General features: G+C 44.1%; 1 protein-coding gene across 1 annotated transcript in view; it reads left to right on the plus strand.

The window, feature by feature from the left end:
* Window positions 1-25740, plus strand: part of LOC129387822 (uncharacterized) — a 133106-nt gene that overhangs the window by 106503 nt on the left and 863 nt on the right. Inside the window, exons 2-4 of the mRNA XM_055077406.1 lie at window positions 1351-1754; window positions 13520-13559; window positions 14537-14613. Coding sequence (XP_054933381.1) covers window positions 1410-1754; window positions 13520-13559; window positions 14537-14613 — 462 coding nt within the window. The 5' untranslated portion in view covers window positions 1351-1409. The remainder of the gene's footprint in view (window positions 1-1350; window positions 1755-13519; window positions 13560-14536; window positions 14614-25740) is intronic.

A 25740-nucleotide genomic window follows, 5' to 3' on the forward strand; every position in this document is an offset into this window, starting at 1 on the left:
GGATGCATATATAGGATGAACTAGCGGTAATCAAGTGTTTTTAACTATTCGCAACGGCCCAAGACGGTCATTGCTTTTACCATTATGAAGTGTATCTGTTTATGCCGTATGTGTATGTCGAAGACCGGCAATAAAGAAAAAAAAAAAAAGCCTTCAAATTCCCGCGCTAGCTCACGATGATGGTCGTGAATGTTGACGGCACCTGCTCGGCTCTAGTTTTTTTGTAATCAGTGAATTTAGACGGCAGCTTATTTTAAATTTGCCAGGTAGGAGCCATAATGTGCCAAACTACGCCGTATGATCGCATGGGCTATGGTCGGCAAATGCTTCACAACAAACTTCCACACCTACTAAATGACTATAATGAAAAACAAATCTATATTCGCGAAGTAGAATCACCTGACTTGTACGCGTTATTTCTAGTCTAACATTGACCTCTAGAGCTGTTTATGATTTGCATTGAATTATATTGTTTTAATGCCAGTATTACTGCGCATACGTTGCTATGAAGTCTTGTGCTGGCGTTCGATGCTGAAGCGAAGTAACATGTTAACGCGTGATGCCCTGTGTAGGGCACTAACTAGTGTTGTGTTTCATTGTAAGGTGTTGTCAAAGTGTATGACAATGTTGTGTTGAATATGATGGCTTTGTGAAAGTGTACGACCATGTCAACAAAATGTGTGTGCCTCTGCTGCTGTCTTTGCCAGTATGGGGGGAAGGACTCCCTCAAGCCATCCTTGAATGGCTTTTCCCTTCGCCTCCCATCATATGTATATGTGACCAATCAATCAATCAATCAATCAATCAATCAATCAATCAATCAATCAATCAATCAATCAATCAATCAATCAATCAATCAATCAATCAATCAATCAAATACAAGATACTTCGAAATCCGTAACGACACATTGACGCACCGGTGCTGACATATCGGCGCGAAGTTCGAGAAATCCATCTTTGACCTTCACCCTTCTAATAATCAAATTCTCACCAGCAAGTTAGCTGTAATGAAGTTTCGAATTACTGCTCTATCAATTTGAAACGATTAAGTGTTTGTTTTAAATGTTTCTTTATAGTCAGCATATCTCTCCCCTGAATGTAGGAACGCGCATCGTCGAAGATATGCGAGGACTCTCCGAAATGAAGTCAAATATTGGGCAAATGTACTTCCACCGGCAATGACTTGGTTCAACGAGGGAAATAGTCCTTTTCTGCCTGCCTGTCTGTTTTCTTTCTTTCTTTCTTTCTTTCTTTCTTTCTTTCTTTCTTTCTTTCTTTCTTTCTTTCTTTCTTTGTTGCCACTTCTTGCTGCGCGATTGCTTTTCTAACTGGAGCGTGCACTCCGCGCAGGCGACGACGAGGTGCGGGTGTGGCTGACCGTCCCCAGCAGCGCGCTTCTCGAGCCGCTGATGAGCTCGTCGGCGGCGGCGGCGCTCGGATGCCGCTCGTCCAAGAAGAAGACGGTGCACTTCGCGCTCCCCGGCCGCGTCATCCGCCCGCTGCAGTGGCGCGACGACGTCATCTGGGCGCGTGTCGAGCCCATCAAGGGGCGCCGGCACGCGACCGTCGGTGGTGGTCACCTGTTCCAGCCTCCCTCGTCGGAAACGTCACCGACCACGGTGATCACCGCGGAGTGCACCGCCACCCACGTGCACCGGCGCAGCGCGAGCAACTGTTCCTCCGTGGACTCGAATTACGCCAACGTGTCCTCGCAGGAGGACAATCAGTCGTCGTCCAGCGGAGACTCCGTCCCGGTAAGCATTTACTTCTCGCGACTCGTAAAACCCTCCTGCAGCGGGCGCATTAAGGAAAACGGGGGAAAAAAGAAAAAAAAGAAGTGAAGTAAACTTGAGCAGGCATCCATTTTTTTTCGTACCATCTCTGTCCCATTTCTTGATGAGGGCAGAGGCATTTATTAACATTTATTTATTTCTTTCCGCCCAATCATTCGGCTGTTCCTACCTGTTTATCGTCAAAAAGCTCCTCGACAGTGCGTCGCACTCTTCTCGTGGGCTGACCTAGTTTTCTTTTGACAACGACTTCAACCCTCGTTGTCATATCAGTCTTCTTTAACCATGACAACAGTGTTTAGTATAAATCCCAACGACCCCAATACACGCTTGTTTCAAAGTCCGCCTTGAATATGCGAATTAAGTTGCGAATTGAAGCCTAATTAAGTTAAGTTTACAATACTGTGTAAGTACGACAACCTGTAGTGACGTACTTCCGCGCCGCAAATTAAGATGGCGGCGCGAATTAGCCATGGAGAAGTAATGCTGGCAACACCGTTAGCAATTTAAATGAACAGCTGGTCCTTCTGAACGAATGCACAAAGTAGTCAATGCGCGGCTTTCTATAGCGTGGGTAATGGCAGCGTAATAACAGCGCAGTACACGTGCATGATACGTTTTTGGCCCGAGATTATTTCTTACTTTGACCGTCAGAAATGAGGTTGTTCGTCATAATTAGGTATTGCGCTGAATTTATTTCGGTAAATTTACCTTTTTATTCATAAATTTAAAGGAAATATTGGGGTTGTATAATTAGAGCAACTAAATCCTCAGACTTTGTCTACTGAGTAGACATAAGGAGACTCAAACGGGCCTGGTCGTAAAAACGTGCTAAAAATGTGCGGCAAAAATACATTCCACAGGTTTCTTATTCACTTCCCGGCAAGTCATCACTTGTTATTCAGAACAAATAGCTATAACAAAAAAAAAGAACTATGTATAACATTGGTGAAGGTCCATTTCTCAAGATATGTTCTGTGCTGTGCATAGTGGGGGATGCAGGGGGCGCTGCTAGCCTAGCGACTTCTATACCCAGTATATACGCTCCTTGAGAGCTAACTAGCTTCAGTTACGCAATTGTATATGTGACGTAAGAGGTTTTATTGTGAAGTATTCAAGCTGAAAGTGAGAAGTTATTTAGCATTTCTAGGCTTATGTATGTGTGTTGTGTGGCCACCCCGTGGCGCAACGTATCGAATGTCGAATACAAAAGTGTCATTTGAATCGATTATACATGTAGAACAAGTAAATGGTGGGTTTTCGTGTCCAAAGAGAGATATTAAAAGCGGGAAGGTAAGAGGACTAAGCATACGAGAGTTTCCGGTTTGCTACCCTGCATTGGTTGGGGGGGGGGGGGGGGGGGGCGTAAGCTGCACATTGGTTTATCGAGCACACTCTACACAAGGGCTTCGAAGTAATTTTACCACCTGGGGCTCTTTAAATGGACACTAAACGCTATGACTAAGTCGACGTGGACTGTATAAATATTCTAGAAAACTCGAAGTCCTTGTTTTCTGCAAAGAAAAGACAGTTTACGAGAAAATAGCGTCTGAAGAGTCCGCATACCTTTATCGCAATTCAAGTATCCCGCCACCCAACCGGGGTGTGGTCACGTTGCATACGCCATCAACGCCCCTTGCTGCCGTCGGTGAGTAAAAGGGTGTCCGACAGACGGCGCTGCGGGTTTCTGCGCAAAACGAAAACGCGCGGCCACGGGTAAACCGAGCCCAGAGAGAGCGGTGGATTCGCCCCTGCAGCTGTTTTTTGTCAAGTGGCGTGGACCATTCGGGCATCCCGCGACATCACATGGACGAGGCAGACCGTGTGAGTTTCGCGAGCCAGCAAAACTAGCCCATCACTACGCAATAACGAAACTACTGAAACACGAAAGCGCGGGCTGCGCAGAGTCGAGCGAAAACGAAACTCTTCGGCCGCCCACGTCGTTGTCATGGTTCTTCAAGGATCAATGAGTTTTTTCTTCTAAAAATGAAATAGAACTGGACAAGTAGCATTTTTTTTTCGTCTCATAATGTAATACAATGATGTCTTTTTATAACGGGTGGTTGAGTACTAGTGACAGAATATATATGAGGAGTGCCTTCGTCTTCGGGCAAGTACTTGAATGTCGCGGGAGAGTCTTTAATTGTATTCTGCATATACCTCAATTTCTCGATTACAAAGGCTGTGTTCACGATAATATTGACGTCTTAAAGATTCTCGACTATTAATCTATCACCTTAGCTTGAGTTAACATTTGCCTTTAGTGTCCCTTTAACCGGCACTCAAAAGCATTGAGCACGTTCGTTTTGCGCGTTTCGTCTTCATCGAAATGCGACCGCCGCGACTTTGACTTGAACCCACGCACCTTTCTCTGAAGCATAGTATCATTGTCACTGAGCCGCTGTCCTATTAAATAGTAACTACAGAAATTCACATCGTCGTATCCTAGAGGATATGTAAGAAGATTTCCCCGTATACTCTTTCCATTTGTCAACAAGGGTGATGAATGTTGAAAAGTCAAAATTTTTATTTTGACTAGGTCTGCGACCCATTTGTCTATTCGACCAGCCGTCTGAAGACTATATATAACTTTCTATTTGTTAATAGATAACCTCAGAAAATGGCGCAAGACCTGGGGGGTCCAGCATAGGGCGCCACGTCCTCACTACATTCTCAGTCACTTTTCGGTGTATCAGTTCCGCAGACACGACAGCTACACAGTGGCTGCACTGGTAGGAAGTCGTCTAGCACCAACGAGCAAAGCCCATCTGACGAAAACATGTTAGAAAGCACTGCACGTGGCAGAGCGTACGTATGGGGACACAATTTTTCAATATTTCGCTTTCGTAAGTCCCCGTAAGAGAACAGCCTGAAAGGTAAGTTGATGCGGACAATTAAGTGCGATATGTCTTTTCTGACGAATACTGCGCAACTGCTGATTCGACACTCCTATCATACATAAAATTTTATGATTTATGTTACTTCTTTTACTGTTCAGCTCACTAGGCACCTTATAGAAGTATTCTCAGTGAAGAAAAAAAAAGCGTTTCAGTAATATCCGTTGTTCTTATTTTTGAAAAAGTTTTTTCTTAAGTATTTTTTAATTTTTTAATGTCACGTTGAAGTTAAAAATGCCTCTTCCAAATTTCGGTAACGTTCGACGGCAGAACTCAAGCTTCTTTATACGTGCGTCTACTGAATCAAGCCATCTGACACATCACGCATATACTGTATATTTAAGTGTGCGAAAAGCATCGCACACAAATGAAATTGTTGCGGTGTACCAAATTCCTGTGTCGGGCTGCTTCACTTTTCAAAGATAAAAATAGCCTATCGCTATATAACCTGCACCTAAAATGCTCTCTGTGTAAAGGGATCGGGCTGTAATAACCAGCCGGAAACTTCAAGTTGCAGTGTAACCGGGTTGCTACGGTGCGCTGGTTTTCTATCTTTAAAGGTATCCATGAAAGAATATTTCCTGCATATTTTGTTAGATTTTGTCTTCCACCTATCATGACACGAAATATTTTATATTTGTTTTTGCAACAATGTCCAGCCATGTTTAGGATCCCTGGCAAATGTGTGGGCCAAAATCTTGATTTCGGGTTCAGATACTGAAGTAATTACGAACCTGCACCGAATGGTAATGGTAGAACCTCTTGTTTCCTTTATTGGGTATTCTGCTGCCCGCCTATTTCGCGCATCTTTACAGAATGTGTCTGCAACATCGGATCCCCTGAATTTTCTTTCTGCACTTAAAGAAATTGTTTGTTAAGGCTATAAACTTAACAGAAATAGGAGGAAACTTGCGGTTGTTTTCTCTTTGCATAGCGCTATAGACATTAATAATCACATATTCCGACAAAAAGAGAGGTATCTTTAGAGCAAATATAGTGAATATACTAACTCCTGAAGCGACTATAAGTCTGCTGTCATAGTGGACGTAAAGAAATGCGAGAAACGATCGTGGAAATGGGTGAAAAAGGCAACCATTCCACGATAATTCCCAAGGGAAAATGAGGGAGGGAGATGAGTAGTGAAGACGTCGCAAAGAAAGCGCACAAGAACAGCAACTTGGAGCAAACGAGAAGAACCTGCAAGAACCGCGCAAGTAGCAGAGTGCCACCACGAGAAGAGAAAGAAGATTAGCTTTATAAGGCCTTCGTAATAGGCCCACCGTGATGGTCCACCGAGACAGTAGCCTGTGCAACATGGTACTCTCGCTGTCTTACGCGAGGCACTCCGAAGTTAGGCTTCCTACGGTCTCGATCGACATGGTGCCTCGAATAAGGTGGTAGGCAGCGGACTGTACCATTTGCTTTGTTTCGGCTCCCCTGAACTAGCCGGCATTCAGCGCCACTGGCTTCACCCTGAATTATATGTGGTGCTCAGCAGTCAAGTTATATGTGGTGCTCATATGGAAACACACACACACACACACACACACACACACACACACACACACACACACACACACACACACACACACACACACACACACACACACACACACACACACACACACACACACACACACACACACACACACACACACACACACACACACACACACACACACACACACACACACACACACACACACACACACACACACACACACACACACACACACACACACACACACACACACACACACACACACACACACACACACACACACACACACACACACACACACACACACACACACACACACACACACACACACACACACACACACACACACACACACACACACACACACACACACACACACACACACACACACACACACACACACACACACACACACACACACACACACACACACACACACACACACACACACACACACACACACACACACACACACACACACACACACACACACACACACACACACACACACACACACACACACACACACACACACACACACACACACACACACACACACACACACACACACACACACACACACACACACACACACACACACACACACACACACACACACACACACACACACACACACACACACACACACACACACACACACACACACACACACACACACACACACACACACACACACACACACACACACACACACACACACACACACACACACACACACACACACACACACACACACACACACACACACACACACACACACACACACACACACACACACACACACACACACACACACACACACACACACACACACACACACACACACACACACACACACACACACACACACACACACACACACACACACACACACACACACACACACACACACACACACACACACACACACACACACACACACACACACACACACACACACACACACACACACACACACACACACACACACACACACACACACACACACACACACACACACACACACACACACACACACACACACACACACACACACACACACACACACACACACACACACACACACACACACACACACACACACACACACACACACACACACACACACACACACACACACACACACACACACACACACACACACACACACACACACACACACACACACACACACACACAGCAGTGATAAACAGAGTGATAAACAGAGCTATATAGAGTTAACCACTAGGACAGGATGTCAGCGAAGCGCCTGCAACGTTGGAGGCGTCTACCACATTGGAAGAGCTACCATCCAAGGAAACTCTTGGGGTCACTTCTGAAGAGGAGTGAGGCGTGCCTAGTACGCAACTATAAAGGTGCTTATATAGGTGATTTACAGGTGCTTAGTAAGCCCCTATAAAGCGAGGTATAAGGAGGAAGAAGAAGGATGTGCTTGCTGCGGTAAGGCTAGGGACAAAATATAGCATGTTTTATTAGAATGTGTAGATATCTGCCCAGCGGTCAATTTAGGCACCACTGGACTCCTTGAAGCCCTTGGGTTCAGCGAGAGCAGGGGGAAAGTAAACATGTCCACAATGGGGGGGGGGGGGGGAGATTAGTAAGAGGCGATTCGAAGATTGGTGGAAGTAGGGAAACGACAAAAAAAAAAAACACGTAGATGTACAAAAGCAAAGTTGACGATAGGAGGTCAGAAAATTTGGTTATGTGAATTCATTGAGTGTTTTTTTTTTCCTTTTTCTTTTCTTTTTCTGTTTTGACCTAAGTAGGACATTAGACAGTATAATAGGAAGAGTTTGGTGGCGCAGCCCATCGCCCCGTTCGAAAGGGAACGCTCGTAACATCCATCGATCCATCCATTCATTACATAATGGAGAGGTTCAGTGGCATTCTTTATGCAGCACATTCTCTGTGGGTTCTCTGCCTTGTCTCTGTGCGTGCTAGCGCAATATCGTTGGGCGATCTGCCGTCTTCGGAGCCAAATCCACGGAGGCTCTCACCTCGGGCGTCATCTATGCACAAAAGTAAACGAGCGCTGCTGCTGTTTCTGAATAAGGCTAGATAGTTAAACATCATTTGATTGCTTGCAAGGGAAACACTCATGCTTGTAAGTTTCCGAGTGCATTTACGTGTTGTCATTTTTTCTTCTTTCCCGCTTATCGCTTCCTTATAGTGCACGGTTGCAAACAATGTTGTTGTTTAACAAAAAATGTTTTCGCGTGGGTGTAGCGCTTGTTGCTATGCTTTCCTTTTGCTTTATTTTTTATAGCAATAACAGAAAGAAAGAGAATGCAGCAATGTTTAGTAGAAAGCCAGAAGTGCTAACCACTGTGCTATTATATAGCCCTGGTTAAGCATGATGGGACACGTCAACTGCCTCACAGTTAAATCTGCGCCGCCAGACCAGTCAGACGCATGCTTGAGGTGTTGAGGATGTCCTCTGTGCGGGCCACTCAGCGCACTTTGTGTTTCACCTGAAAACACGCACAGACACAGATATATGTGTGCGCATTGCAGATGTTGCAATTGCTTTCCCCGTATATGCAGGCGATGTATACTCCGAAGTGCTCCCTTGGCAAATAATTTCTACTTCGCAATGCCCGAAGACAGCCAACCACTCACTCGCAAAAAGCATTGGCGCTAGATTATAACGTGAAACGGCGCTGCGCTTTGGGGTACACAATTTATTTCACGCTTCCTGCCCAACCGACTTGAATGTTTCGCAGTCCATTCGCTCCGGCGATTGTGCGCGCTCTCATCCCTTCAGGCTCCAGCTCAACACGCGACGAGCCTGCCGTTTGCAGCTCGGAAACTCGTTTCGCTTCTCGGGGGAGCGCTGAAAAAAAGAAGCTCAGACCCTTCTTCGCAGCATCTGTCTCCTGCTCCGTAGCCGCTTAAAAGCCCGTTTTCATTTCACATCAGTTCGTTATTCGGAGCACAATTTCATCTAGTAAAGAATACGACACGACAGCTGAGAGCAGTTGCCAGAAAGATTTACGCGCAGTGGCGACGTACTTTATCGACCAGCAGCAGGCGCTGAGCAAGCGAAAGAGGAAGGCCCACATGGTTTGCCGGATACATTTCTGGAAGGCCCTGCGGCGGATTATCCTATTATGCTTTCTGTGCGCGATTAATTTGGCGAGTTCCTCTCGCTATGCGACGCCCCCTCGGCGAACGCTGCCGTTTCATGGCTTGGAATGGATGATAAAGACGCGTCCAGCCGCCATTGCGGCAGCTTTGCGCGCCTTCTCTCTCTCTCTCTCTGTATATATTTATATATATATATATATATATATATATATATATATATATATATATATATATATATATATATATATATATATATATATATATAGTTAACCGAGGAGCCCCATTTTTATTAATCGTATCAAAAGAAGCCAACAGACAGAGACACCAAGGACAACGCAGGGGAAGTTACTTGTACTTACTAATTGAATTAAGGAAAGTGATAAACTCATGGAATTGAAAGTGAATGAAAAAACAACTTGCCGCAGGGTGGGGAATGATCGCACGTCTTCGCATTACGCGTGCGATGTTCTACCGATTGAGCTACCAAGGCGCCGTCTTCCCGTCCGCTTTCCGGGGTATTTATGTGTTACTACTAGAACTAGTCCTGGGAGTGTTAGTGAGTAAGAAAAGCTGCACTTAACTTTGGGCACTGGGATAGCGAGCGCAGGTAGAAGACGATGAAGTGAGAACAGGCGTTCTGGTGGATGGTCCATTTCTATTACTGCACAATATATATATGCAACTCCACTACTTCTCCATTACTGCAAATTACAAAAGCGACTTGCGCGTATACGCACCACTGACTCGTCTAGCAAGCCTCTGCAAGCAAGAAAATGTAATAGCATGAATAAATAGACAGACAACAAGTCTAAAATAAAGAAACTCTAGTGCGAGAATAACGACGCAGGTGCAGCTTGCGCTTCTGTCACGCTCGGTTGACTAAACGTAACGCGGCAAATATCATCGCTCCGGGGACCCGGCGGTAAGATAAGGAATGCCCCGAAAGGAAGCCCTTTAAGCGTGTAGTGTCGTTGCTCAGTAATTTATCGTTTTGTCACCTTCAGTAAAGAATCAAAAAGAAATGGCGTCCTGCGGCGCATGCATTCGCGAAGCTTAACGAGCAGCTGGCACAGGAAGTAGTTTCGCAGGTATCGTCAAGACACCATCGAGCGCTCGTCTATCCTACGTAGGCGGTCTCCGGAAGGAGCGCAGAGGTTTTCTACTCTGGATTAGGACTGGTAGGCACGACGTACTGCGTACTGATGTATTTTGCAAAGTATTTGTGTTAGAGCCTCAATCATGTGCTGCGAACCGAGACACTGTGAGCGAGCACTCATCAGAGAGCTTCAAAGAGTCTTAGAAGCTTGGGAACGCAAAAAGAGGCCTCTATATCCTTCTATGGCTGTGTGTTCACTGGCATCTGCTGCGCTTTCTTGTACCTTTTGTTTGTAGACTCATGAGAGACCAAATTAGCAGGTAGTCATCTGCGTTCTATTGAAAGCCTGCATCCCTGCCTCTCTCACTCATCCCGACTCTTTCACAGCTGGCATTAAACCCTCGACTCGGATGAAAGCATGAATGCATTTCTTGCGCAAGTGTGGTCAGAGGAAGGAACGTGTGTTTTCACGAAAACAATGAAGTTTATTTCAATAAGCCCGAGACCACGTGTAGGTGATTTCCTGACAGGGAAAGCTTTTTATTTAGTGTGAAATCGCGGTATTCCATAGAAACTCTATAAAAAAAAGAGCGTTCATGTTTTAACCGCCTTCGTTTGAACAGTTCCAAAATTCCATAAGAAAAATAGAAAAACGTTTTCGGTTTGACTACTTTCGTCTGAAGAAATGCCAATTTACACTACACCACTGCCACTTAATAGAAACAAACCCCTAAATATTCACAGAGTGGCTGTGACTATAAGGATACTTACAACAAAAAAAAAAAATCGGTCATTTTCTGTTTGATATTACAAAAGCCGCTGCCGACAACTAATTCTTGCAGAATTCATTTGATTCCCACCAAGACATGTGTTATGTTGAAAAATATTACAGGGTCTCTTAAGATCTCTCTTAAGAGGTGAACGGTGAAAGCCTACTCTTCCTCCTCTTATCATTCGCCTCGTTCTCTTTGCCTCTTCTCTTTCTCTTCTTTCTGTTAGCCATTACTGCTCACTACTAAGCAATTTTAGTCATTCGTAATCAATTGTGGCCATTACAAGCCGTCGTTAGACATGTTGGTCACACCATAGTCATTAGTAGTCGTTACTGGTCATCACTAAGCGTATTTAGTCATTTCTAATGAATTGTAGTCGTTACAAGTTGTCGTTAGGCATATTGACCATTTCGGAGTCATTAGTAGTGATTACAAGTCATTAGTAGTCATTATTAGTCATTACTAGTCATTATTAACCTCTACCAATCTCTGTTATAACGTTATCATTCACTATAACTGTCACTATCAATCATTTTTCATTCTTTAATCTGTCTTCATATGGCGTGATGGCGCTTCGGTGGACAATCCGGCGCTCACGTCTGTTGACACAAACTTCACCATGAACATAGAAAGGCTTTTGCCTTAATAAATCTACGCAAACATGTTTGAAATTATTGTGCTGAATGGGACGATTTCTTTATCGCAACATCGGGTGGAACAGAAACGACGTGAAGGCTAATTGAAAATTCCTATTGCATTTTTGTTGGCTTTATATCGTCACCAGAACTTAAAAAAGTATAGTGATTCCCGTTAGGGGTCCTGACAGTAGCTCCTCAGGATCAGAAGCTCGCTGTCTGTCTGTCTGTCTGTCTGTCTGTCTGTCTGTCTGTCTGTCTGTCTGTCTGTCTGTCTGTCTGTCTGTCTGTCTGTCTGTCTGTATGTATGTCTCTCTCTCTCTCTGTGTGTGTGTCTGTCTGTCTGTCTGTCTATCTGTCTGTCTGTCTGTCTGTCTGTCTGTCTGTCTGTCCGTCCGTCCGTCCGTCCGTCTGTCTGTCTGTCTGTCTGTCTGTCTGTCTGTCTGTCTGTCTGTCTGTCTGTCTGTCTGTCTGTCTGTCTGTCTGTCTGTCTGTCTGTCTGTCTGTCTGTCTTAATGCTTTGCAAGCAATGTTAAGCAATAATCGACCTGTGTACGTAATGTTTGTCTAGCTTGCGTCTTTATACGTTTGTTTCTTGCTTAAGTGCATTATATGTTGAGTGATTGACAACGCTAATAAGAAAAAGTAAAGGAAATGAAAGAGGAACGCGCTAAAATTACTTCAATCTTTTATCTTCGTCACTATTGTGGCCATATGACTTGACGTATGTAGAAGCGCCCTATCTTTAACACTGCTTCTTGTCTTCATGTAAACACTAAGAATGAAAAAACTACGGATATCTGCTTGTCACGACGTGACAGTCGAAGGCTTCCTTTGCTCCTGCTTTCCTTTCAGCTACCAAAATCAGCAGCTGTGGACCCTCTCGCAATTGTCGAATAAAGCTCTTTGTGGTGTCCGAAAAAAAGAAAAAGAAAAATCACGACCGAAGCTAGCTAGGGAGGGACCGGGGGAGGGGGGGGGGGAGGTAAACACGTAGTCTCGCGAGAGCGAATCCTGGAAATCCCAAGAAATACGAGAGGCGTCTGGAATCTAATCCTCAAATTTGGAGTTCGCTTTTGACTTGTTCTTTCCTCTAGCCTCCGAACCTTGCTGGGCCGAATAAGATGGGTTTGGGCCCGTGGATCGAGTTGAGGGGTATCGCTCAACGAGGTCCAGCTATATAAGCACTTCCGCTCCTCTCCCTCCGCTCTCCCTTGCGATGCATAGTCTGCACAGATTTTCGTTCCCGAACCTATGGCTGCGCCGCCATTACCCATTCGGTGCATAAGTGCAGTGCGCATTCCTATTAATCTTTTTTTAACTTTTTGAGAGCTGCTTTAGCGTAATTCAGTTATATACTGAATGTGTTTAACCTATTCGTGGGAGATGACCTTAATATTAAGCGTGTTTGACTTATTTAGATGAGAGAACGCAAGTTTGGGCATGTTGGTATTTTATTTTAGCGTTTTAGCGTCCACAAAAGATAGAGACAGTATGACAGTGTGTACGTCTGTCGTACTGTACCTGTCTTCTTTTGCGCGCTAAAGGACTAAATACCTTATCCATATGGGCAAGAAAAAACGTTAATATTAGCAAGGCTGCCAGTAGGTCTCGCATGCAGTGAGATTGTGAGAATTTGGGGCTTAGTTTTTATTAAATAACACGGCAACTAATTTCCTGTCACCTCTGTTTCTTTTTATACTTTGTTCCATCCTCCAGAACATCGTGATTCTTACCTGTTCGGGACAACGATCAATAGGTAAGCATTGAGTACGCTGTATTCGTATTCATGCTAAGCAGCTTGCTTTTGGTGTTGTGCAAAATATGTTACTTATACAAGTTCAGTGAGCATGTTTTACGTTGATACGACCTACATTGCATTCTCACAATACACAGTATGCATGTACGGCAGGTGTTCATATACCATGTCTGATATTTTTTTTTTTTTTAATAAGGTCAGATGTGTAAAATATTATTTTTTTCTTTCTTTTATAACAAAGCTTTTCTCCACTCCGCAAAGCAGCATCCCAAGTAATCTTATCGTTACCCTTGGGATAAACATTTCTTTATGCACAGATTTTGCAACATTCAATAAAGCTTGCTTTCATGAGTAATAAATTATATTTTTATTTTGATGTGAACGAAAATAATATGGTGAATGCTGTGCATTTTATACAACAAGAGGGCCACTAGGAGGCGCCCATAATGTTTCCCGTGAAAACTGTCATTTATAAAGTTACGTTGGCTTGGGGGAATGTCGATTCATACACTTCCTAAGGCCTTTCGAGGCCTTCTTTGCTTATGTAAAATAATGTTCATTTCTTTAGTTGAGGTAATTAAATCGGGTTTATTGGTGCTATACGACATAGCTATACGTGCAGAGGATTTTACGAGTACTTCTTTTCGTTGCGTCAGTCACAAGAAAGTTTATTTAGCCTTGTTTACCTTCCCAATTAAAGATTCATATTTCTTAACACAAGGTTAAGCTATAGCACTTACAGTCGCAATGCAGCTCAACGACAACATAATAAATATTGTTGTTGCGCAAAAATATAAAGGTATAGGTGTTGTAGCTAAATTATGGCGTAATAACTATCTCTTGAAAAGGCGTCCGATACCTATTAATCGCCCTCGCTTACATCGCGTTTTTCCTTGCTGGTATTTGTTAAAATTTGGTAGCTAAAGAGATTAAGTAAATAATGAGTGATCACAATATGTGGTGCACATTTCTTACAGTTCGCATTGGTTCTGAGTCGACATCTGTCGACAGCAGCGCTAGTCAGCAGGGCAGCCGCAGTGATTCCGATTACCAGGTGAGTGGTGCTTCGTTGGCGATAACCGTGTACGACCGTGACATGTGACCTTAACTCACTCACTCATTGTCAATTGCTTGCTTGTCGGTAGCTCGCTCAATCGATGAAATAATAAATAAATAAATAAATAAATAAATAAATAAATAAATAAATAAATAAATAAACCAATCAATCAATCGGTCAATCGGTCGGTGGAAAACATTGATGAGTTAACCCCGAGGGGTAACATATTCCAAATTGTTGAGCCGACGAATGCAGTTACATTTACAATATATGTGGTAGCGATAACGCAGGTTAAAGATGCCGTTTCAAGTGCATCTCGTATTCAGAGCTGGTGTAGAGACGCGATTTCGAGGAACTGGAATATTTGTTTAGGTGCAGAATATTATGAACTAAGACAGAGAACTTATGACTGCATAATGTCTTAACCGATAGCACACGTGGCTGGTGGGTCAAATGAAAGGTTCCTGGAAGAAGAGTGTGCAATTAAAGGGCTCTGTTTTAACACGCTTTAAAATAAAAAGCCTGAAAAACGTTTAAAGACAAGAAAATTAGTACTCTAAGGCACTGCGAACAACAAACCTTTTCAAAGCTTTCTTATTTTGCTTTCTTGCATTTATTGTATTGCCTATTGAACACTTAACGTTTCACTTGTGAAATCACTCCCTTAAGTTAATTTCCTCATTTGTAGGACACCTAACAGAAGGATAGTCTTGTTAACTTCCTTTCGGTTCCTTACTTCTCTCACTTCCTTATACCGGCTCTGCACGGCCGTTCTTTATTTAAGAGGATATGTAGGTCTGAGACCACGAATTTTAATAATCATTATTCTTCGATGTATGAGGCTGAAAAGTTGTACATATATGTAACGTTATCTGCTTATATTGATAATGAGGTCCATTGTTTGTTTTTCTTCTTTGGTTCTAATTTCATGCAAGCTTCCTTTATTTATATTATGCGACCATTCGCAAGATATCGTTCTTTAGATTTTGTCAAATAGGGCATCAATCGTTCCCGTATGATTTAAAGAATGCCGTAAGGCCAACCTCATTGTTCTGCGTTACGTAGAACACGAGTTGGCAAGTTTTGTAGTTGAAACTCGTATGAGTGTTTTTCTGGCGCTTAGCTTTGAAGTCTCGCTACTCTTCTTCTAGGTAAGGCAGAGTGATCATGTTAGTCTTATGGCATTCTTTAAATCATACAGTCGCCATTCATACCTTATTTAGCCGAACTGCAGGAATTGATATCTTCCAAATATTTAATTTACTTAAGGGGAGCTTATATAAAAAAATGGACCGCATATTCAAAATCAGCCTATAACTTTGCATATATGTACAAGTTTTCAACACTATATCTCGTAGAAAAAATAGAGAGAAATACCAAGCGCTTCTTGCTTAATGCGGAATTAGTATGTACCCAGAATATGTTCACCGCGTATATGAAACAAGAAGCACAAGTGCCTTGATAAGATTTCAATGTAGCCTCTCGTAGGCGAAAGCCAATCTTTTTGATCCATGATGTTACGTAAAAGAAAAATAGTGTGCGTGGGGACCCCAAATAATGCGCTCTGAAGCACACCACGTGGCCATGGTTGCAAGATTCAAGGTCATGGAGATAATTAACTTTATGCAAGCCAAGCACGGGCGCTTTTGCCTTTTAACTTCGCACTGAAAACATGCTAGTTCCTGTTTGCCGTTCGCTTGTTTAGTTTTCTAGTCAAAAGGTGAGAGCGAGGTTCTTTGATGAAAACTGGTGAGGTTTGCCTAGTGGCACGCCTGGTATACCACTACCGAGAATTGCGACGATAAATGAAATGATTCACATAGGACAAACGAACCTGCATGCGACAGACACATGGTACACAAAACATGCATAATTAAATTACAGCATTGAGTATCTCACAGAACGTGCGTTCGCAAATAGCGCGCTACGTATAGGCGGCACTAGTCCATGGACTAAGTACATGTTGCAGCTCAAGATCTGTCCAAAAGGTCCTTGAAGGTACTGTGACACTTAGTTAAATCTTACAAATATAATTAAAGCTTCCTGAGAGGGGTCGTAGTAACAGATGCAACAGCCTTATGCAATCCTCGAAAAAACAAAACAACAATCCTGAAACGTTTCAAGACTGTATAGAACTCACTTCGTTACAAAGAAAGTGAACTGCGTTTCTTGTTTCACCCTCAATGCCACCATCCGCACTTGTTGACACCTTCCATGGGAACGTTTACTGATGCGGCCCTTTCTGTGTTCGAGTTTCCACGAAGTTCAGTAACACGTTACCACTGCGCTGAATAGGAAGAGTGCGAAAAGAACGCGAGAGCAGGGAGCCGTGAACGAACACATTGTTTAAGTGTACTCTGCACTCTTTCTTTATTTCTAAAGAAGAGAAAAAAAAAAGCGGTGGCTTACATTGTCTTCTCTAGCCCGTAAAGTCAGTCAACTTGAACGGACGTTTCGGCGAGGGAGAACGCAGCCCCCATGACGCAATGAGCCACGTGACCACTTCAAGCGGGGGCGGATTGTTGCGTTCCCTCGCCGCTACGCTCCACGCGCGAATAAATATAGTAGCGGCTGTCCCAGTTTTTCTCTCAAGGTCGTGCTGGTATCACGCGAGCCGTAGCGCACAGTCGTCCTAACTGGACTGCGCTGGCCGACGGGCATGCCTGCAGTGCGCGGTGTGGATGTGCACTGCCATTCACTGGTGGCGTCCATTTGGAAGCGATCTAGCGGCAGCGCTTATGGGTGAGCGTGCTGTGTTTACATTTTATGTCTGAATGGTTCCGGTGGCCTTCCAGTGAACATCCCTGCTAGATATTTGCCATGGTGGGGCTTATAATTTCGCCGAATACAGTGTTGTTTTTCGAGGAAGAGGCATTCCTTACTGTGCTAGTACAAATCCAAACTCACGTGCGTGTAGTCAACCTCATCTCTTTTACTAGTTGCGAGTCTAATTTCAGCAACCTGCTAGATAGAGGACGCGAGATAGAAGCTCTTAATCGGACAGCGGAGACTATTGCCGGAGTGCATATGTTCGCGGATTTTCTACTCTGCATTAAGTGTGGGGATAATATTAAGTTATACTTACGATAGTATCACGAAAGATCAATAAAAATGGTTCTAAAGCAGGTGTATGGAAGCTCACTGTTGGCAACGTTGCGTCTCAGCTGCCGTCGTTAAAGACGCACAGGGACCTGGGTATGACGAAATGTATGCCAACTGAAGTTTGAGAGTGAAGCTGAATTGAAGCATCTAACTTGGTCAATGTTAAAACGGTCTCTTGTAGAAATGAGAGCATTCTAATGGCCACGGCCGAAATAGTATATGGATGACCAGACTGTGTCTCGGCTATGGAGATCAAATCAAATAATGCGCATTAATGTCCCGAAACGGAGCAGTAGGTTGTAAGGGCCTCTGGAATAATTTTGATAACTTGGGGTTCTCTTACGTGCACTCAGATTTAAGTATCCGAGCTGTTTTTACAATCCGCTTCCATCGGAATGCGGCGCCGTCTCCGGGGATCGAGCCTGCGACCTCAGGCTCGGCAGCAGAACGCCATAGTTGTAGAGCAATCACGACGGGTCTCCACGACGACGAGAAAGCAGCCGAAGTGTCAGCTCACGACTACGCCATCGCTAAATTCGAGATAAATGTTGTCTCTTAGGGCGAGATATAATGGCACTTATTAATGCATGCAACAGAACCAAAGCTGAGTGAAGATAATAAAGTACGTGTGTAAATTTCAAGCAGACTGACTAAGCTTGCAACCTGTTCTGCCTACCTTCATGCTTTTGCATATAAGCTTTTATAGTATGGTTATGGATTGAAATAAATGTTGCAGAATTGCTTCAAATAATTTTTTTTTTTGTTGCAAGGCCAATCGCTGTTTCTAATTCGTTATTCCATGCCTTCGATTCCTCGAGACTGCGTCGTTAAACTCCGGACCTGTTTCTTTCATGTCAAATAGAGTCCATAGAGCGAGAACCCCGAATTGAACCAGTTAAGCGTTAAATGCTTCAGCAGGCCGGTTCAATGTTTAGACGCATATACCTATCTTTTTGTTAGGACTTCAATGGACATGAAGCCGCTTATTGCAGCTTCGAATTTTTATCTAAGGCAGTTTATGTTGGCGCAACCGGCTGACTGACATTAAGTAATTTGGGTCAAATACAACGACGGCAATGATCCTCAGGCGAGATAAAGCGTCAGTAAGTGAACGACATGATAGAGCGCAGTAAAAAAAAGAAAACCTAATAAGTGTTTCAGTGTCGCTCACAAATATCGCAATTATGTCGAGGAGAATGAAATAAGGCCGAGTGGGGGAGTGCAAAACTTGCTAGTTTACGTTTATTTCTATACTGTCCATTTGAAGAGGCCTCTATATTTAAAATATATAGTTACACATGAAGAAAGTTTAGCGAGTGAAGTTTCTAGTGGGAAGTTTCAAGGCAAGTTTGTAGGCGAACTTGAACTCTCAGATTATAATACATTTGTGAACCTTGGCCAGCAATCACAAACTACTGGCGAACGTGCTTTTATAGCCCTTTATCTAAACTGGCATTTATTCACGCTCAGGGAAAGCGGTCCTTGCAGCCTGCAGCGACCAGAAGCAGCACACCACAATGAATATAGAGAAATCGAGGCTCGAACGAAAGTTCCTGTATGCATAGTTTCACGCTGAATATACTACAGGTCAACCAGGTACTTGTGTGAATGTGCCGCCGCTACGACACTTTATTCGCCCTGTAAATAATCACTAGCATGCACAGACATCGCTAAACTCTGCCCCTTTTGCTTCCAACAACCTTCTAGTGACTTCTTTCAACCAATAATTGTCACCTCAAGTTTGCTATATGGCAGTCATAAACCTCATTTACTTTCAAACTGATACTGTCGTACTCCTTTCAGAATATTACCCATACCCAGACGCTTAAATATATCTAATATAACCACCGAGGGGAAGGGGCACTACCCGAAAGCCATCCAAATCTAGCCACACACTTAGACAAGAATTAGTTACGTGCTCAAGATTACATAACGCAGTGATAGGTACCTGTAAACGTAAAACACTACCGCTGCAAGTAAGCAAATCGTGTGCGAACAGCACGCACAACACAGCTAATTCACAAAGGACGCTACAGTTAATTTTCTCACCTCATCCAGAGGTCACCAGGAGAGAGAGATGCAAATGATAGGCAGGGAGGTTAACCATAGTTAAAGCCTCCGGTTTGCTACCCTGCACAGGGGAAATAAAAGGGGAAGTAAAGACGGAAGGAAGAGCAGGGACAAAAGAAAGGCGTGAAAAAAAAAAAAGAAGCGGGCGGGATGGGATTATTGTAGTCTTTCTAATAGGGAACTGCCACGTAAAAAGGTCAGCAAAGTCTTGACCGACTTTCGGTGCGACGGCAGTTCATCTCTTCATTCCAAGACTCTGTTCTGAAAGACGACTGTCGTCAAGGCGTGCCAACACGGCCGCTTGTGATAGCCGGTGCGTGCTTTATCGAGGAGAATGGAAACGTACGTCTTCTATAGTCTTCTCGCCGTCACAGTGACTGCAAGCCGCGCTCTCATCCATACCGACTCGGAAGGCGAAAGATCTTGTGAAAGCGATACCAAGCCACAGTCGGCAAAGTACTGCTGTCTCAAGTCGAGAGGGTCCAGATAGGAGTCGAAGTCGAAAAGACGGGTCCAGTCGATGTAGACGTGTGTGGTTCAAGCGTGGTGTGTTCCATAAAGATAATATGGCTTAATTTGCAAGCACACGAATTTTCTTTGCTGCGTCTGTTCTTTAGAATAGAATCGAGTCTTGCAAGCCCTCCTCGCGTGCAAATCGTGCTGCTGCATCGGCATGTTCGTTGTCCATTATGCCACAGTGGCTTTAAATCCACTGCAACGTGATGTCGTGTCCATGCTCGATGAGGTAGTGAAGCAGCAGTATGATTTCTAGAACTAGTTGTTCGTGAGGTCCGCAGCGTAAGGCAGAAATCAAACAATGAAGAGCAGCCTTGGAGTCACTGAACAAGCTCCATTTCTTAGGAGCTCACCAAGAAACAAGCGGTAGACTGGTGCCTCCTGCAGACAAACATGTATCGTAACCCGATGGCCTGCATCAGATTCTATGCAGGGCAATACAATGATCAGTGTAAATTATGTATGAGAAGGGCGGATCTGTCACATATTCTATGGACCTGTTCTAACGCGGCACCTCTCGAGGGCTGCAAAATTCAAAACCGGCAGCAGCGGGAGACCATGCTACTCAGCTCAAACCAGCGAGACCAGGTCTGGGCCGTCCAGCTGGCCGAAGCAGCCGCTGAGACACGGGGGATCTCGGCCGTCTGCTAGGCGGAAGAGGCTGCGTCCGCCCTCATGATTGCTGGCAATAATAAAAGTTGACTCTCCCTCTCTCTCAACGAATCCATGCCAAATCGGAGAAAGGAAAAATCAATCTCCTGCCCATCACTTTCAGGGTTGCCTAACAACAGCGCCCGATCTCCCTTTAGTGTTTTATAGACCCAGGCACTCCATGCGGATATACATACTTCCTCGTGTTCAAAAGCGCGTTCTGCAATATGCTATTGCTTGCGATTGTGACAATAATCGGCATTGCGAGAAACGAAACAAAATACTCGCTTGTGCGCATAAACACCGCAGCAAATCAGGCCAGGCCTTTCCTCTGTGTCGAGGTCCTGTGGCGTAGCCTCTGTTCAAAGTATCCTTCATGTGAGCCACTCAACCTGAACGTTTCCCCGTGTCTCGGGCAAGCTTAACTGCTTGTATCGGGGTATGCTACGTCTCAAGTATATGCACTCTTGTTACTTACCCTGCGGGCCCAGGGCGGGGAGAGGCTTAGCTTGATTAGTTCATACCAAGGATGCCTGGAACTAAGGTTATGTAACATGTCTACGATACGGAGGAAATAGCCGGCCTGAATTGCAGCAGCGATTTCGAGCGCACGCGCGCATTTCGTTTTTCTTGCTTCGTCGGTCATTCTCAATATACCGTGATCAATACCTATCAAGCGGACACAAGGTCTCTCTCTTATATATATATATATATATATATATATATATATATATATATATATATATATATATATATATATATATATATATATATATATATGCATAACTTGTTTCTACATACTGCAGCCCCATAGGAGGGCTATTGATAGCCCTACTATGCACTCCTGCAATTGCAGGAGTGGATAAAAGCAGCGGTGAAGAAAAAATAAAGTGCAATCAACAATGACTCTTGCAACATTTGTACGACAGTCAAAGAACTGGAAAATCGTTTTCATCGATTCTATAGAGCAGCGAATCAGCGAAATGCATACACATAAAGTATAAAGTAAACCTAATTTAGTCAGTTACTCACACTGGTTTTTATAGAGAGCACTTTCGAATTCGCTTATCAGGAGTGATCGAAGGCAGTCAGGTAAGGAATTCCATATTGCTATAGTGCGGGGAAAGAAGCTTTACTTGAAAGTATTTGTACGGGTATAAAAAGGGTTGAGATTAAGCTCGTGGAAGATAGCGTGCAAGAAGGCTTGGTTAAAGATATGCAAACTGCGTTGAAGTATGATAGGTGTTGTGCAAACATTTTCATGATTCCACATCACAACGTACTGAAAGTAAAGTTAGTTTCAGCGCAGGGAGGGCAGACGAGGGGGAAAAATAGCGGTCATACCAGTGAAAAATGAAACGAACGGCTTTTTTTTTTCTGAACTGCTTCTCGTTTGATTATGTTATTTCGGTTATGGGGTGACCAGACTGTGGCGGCATAATCGATAGCGGGGCGAGCAAGAGTTTTATACATTAAAAGTTTAGTTGCCTTCGGACCCTTTTGCATAGCAAGATGTAGGTAGCCAAGTTGTTTTAGGGCCTTCGAACATGTTTTGCCAATGTGTGTAGCCCATGAGAGATTGTGAGTAAATGTTACGCCAAGCTATTTGTGTTGTCGAAATCTGGTTAAAGATGATCCATTCAAGGAATATGTCGCAATGACAGGTGCCGCCCTTTTCTTGAAGGACAAAACAACCGTTAATTTTAAAGTTAATGTTCATTTTCCATTTTTCACACCAAGCACCGAAAGTGGCAAAGGAATCGTTCACTCGCTTATAGCTAGTCACAGAGTCAATCACGTAGTATAAGACGTAATCGTCAGCATAAAGACGAATGCTGGAAGAAACATGTTTGGGGAGGTCATTGACATAAATTGAAAACAATAAAGGACCCAGGACGGATCCTTGAGAAACCCCAGAGCCTACTTCAAGAATGTATGACCTTGCAGAACTAAAGTCGACGTATTGGGACCGGTTGGAAAGGAAATATCAATCCAATCGACCAAACGGGCATTTTTTTAGTATCGTATTTAATTTTGCCAGAGGTGCGAATGACGTAATGAATCGAAAGCTTTAAAAAAATAATTGAAGATAGCGTCGATCTGTTTACCGATATCCAATTGATAAGCAATGTCATGGGTGAAGTTGGTTAACTGCGTGATAGTAGTGAAACCACGTCTAAAGCCATGCTGAACATTAGTTAGAATGTTGTTCAACTCAAGAAAATCTGTTGTGTGTTTGCAAATAACATGTCCCAGCCCATGTAGACCATGTGACTCCGCTCATTCGCTATCGTATTGCAGAGAAGAACCGTGTGCGCCGACCATGGCGAAGTGAGAGGCCGCCGCTCTAGACAAGGGCTACACAGTGCGTCAGCATCTTTGGCGGTGGCACATGGAAAGGAAGCGCCGTCGTCCCTGATTAGCGATAGGCTCGACACATGGTTGAGAGCGCGGCAATAAGACAGTGCTCGAGCGTAGCCACGTGGTTTCATTTCATATTTCGCGGGCTTTCTTTAAACGCCGAAAAAAAAAGTAAGATTGCTGTGTAGCACGTACGTTGTCACAAAAAATTGTATCGGTCCTTTCTGAACCCCTCTACAACGCAAAGAAACGCACCTGGCTCTAAAGTGAATATTAAAAATGTAGCATAATTATTCTTAATTAATTAACTAATCAAGAGGAATATAAAGATACTCTAAAGAGCGCCACACGACGGCAAACGATCGTTGGTTTCATTCAGCTGTGGTTAGCCACTTTTTTAAGATCATTGGTTCAAGTTACCTGAAACATCCTGTATGCACAGGGTGTAGCCAAACTTTAAAGAATAAGCTAATGGTACCTAGCTGGACAGAACCGAGGTAATGTTGTTCGGCGTCGCTTCGAGATACTCAGATTATTTTTGTCAGCCTGCCTAATTCCATAATTGATCCTAACGAATTAATCAATTTCTGAAATATTATATAGTTAGGTTAACAGTGTCAATGAGAAAATTGTAGAGCAACATGAAAAGCTCCCGATATAGCTTTCTGTTACTCAATAGGTTCTGCATAAAAGTGTTTTACCGAAAGTCGAAGAAACCCGCGAATACTCGCAAAGTGCCTCGAGCGGCCTGTCGCGCGGCAATTTTGTGTGCATCTCGAAACTGGTTTAATTCTCAGAATTTGTTTTAAGTGGATATGGCTTGCAACTCATGGGACAAATTCATAAATTGCAATATGCACATAACGTAATTAATTAAAGAACCTAATTCGTGATGGTGCACTTGAGAATTTGGTTAATAATTAAGACTAATTATGTAATTATAGACGGAATTCAAAAAATAGTCTCTCTCCAAGCGACGGCAAAAATATTACCATGGTTCTGTCCAGCTACGTGGCATTCGGATATTTTTACATCTTGGTGCATGATAGTTGGGACACGCTGCACATCGGTAGTTCAAACACGCACGCAGTAGTAGTTCAAACACGCACGTTGCACGTTGCACGACACAACGATTGCTGTTAGCGCGCAGACATCCGCTGGTGATTCGGGCATCGTTTAAACATGTAAATTGTGTGAACATGCAAATTGTTCAAACAATTTAAATATTCAAACATGCAACAGTGCACATCTGCGTATGCAATTCGTCTTCCGTTTGAACAGTTTTAATACGCGCAACACTCTGACAGAACACAAACAACCAGTGTTTAGAAATAACTCTGCGCGAATCTTTTGTTCTTGCTGCGATAGCAAGTATGAGGACACTCGAGGCGTGTTCCCGCTGTTGCAGTTGCCGTCCTGTCTCGGGGCGACGGTGCATACGGCGTCTCCGCGCCCTGCGTCGAAAATCACGTGGTCTACTGTGGTCGCCTGGGCGAGCCCGAGAGAGTGAGACGAGATGGCTCGTGCCTTGATACGCGCTGTCTTTCCGCGTGCCAATGCAATGTTGGAGTTCACGCAATGTGCTGAATTTCGTAGGTGCGGCGCAGTTGAAAGGGTGAAAGGAACGGCAGCACGGAACGTTCGCCTTGGGACAAGCCCGTGCGATCCCCACCGCAGGCGCTGCTCCTCGCGCCAACTTTGTGTCCACGAGTGCTCGCGCTCATCGAATGAACCCCGGGATACTCGAGGGATTTGATTCTAATGCTATTAGCGTTTTACGCGTGGCCAGTGGTTTTATAGCGGTGACCCGCCCGCGTTAACATCGGGATCGGCCGGCTGTGAACGGTGGATGAGAATAAATAGAATAGAATCAAACGAAAGCAATCCTAACATTATAACACCCTTCTCCGTGTGTGTCTTTGTACGCGTGAGAACAGGCGTGTTAATAGGCGAGTTCTTGCGGCAGTATAAACTGCCCATAAATTTACGAGTCTTGGTTCGACCTTTGGGCGAAACTGCATTTTTTCCTAAACGGTCGCTACATTACTTTTTGGGGATTTAACTGTGAAGTTGCAAACTGTTTCTTCGACTGTGGTGTCGGCAAAGGGGCTACGTGGGAGCCAACCATTTGCGCCATAGGCTCGCGTGAAGTAGCTTTTGCGTATGTTACACAAATGCTTGCCAGGGAGCTCAGAGGCCAATGTTGCCTGCGAACTTGAGCTGCTGACACGACAGGGCACCGAGTGTGTGTCCGCGCCGGGCGAATGCCAAATTGGAAGGATTTCGGTACATAAGAAAGACTTATTTCGAGGTAGCGTTCTTGAGCGCAAAATACAGGCGGGAAGAAACGGAGTGGACAGGACACTTGGCGTTAAATTTGCAGCAAGCAGAGCTCCGCTCACACGGAGGGAGAGAAGACAGAAA

Source organism: Dermacentor andersoni, chromosome 2 (assembly GCF_023375885.2).
Source record: "Dermacentor andersoni chromosome 2, qqDerAnde1_hic_scaffold, whole genome shotgun sequence".
NCBI classification, from domain to species: Eukaryota; Metazoa; Arthropoda; class Arachnida; order Ixodida; family Ixodidae; genus Dermacentor; species Dermacentor andersoni.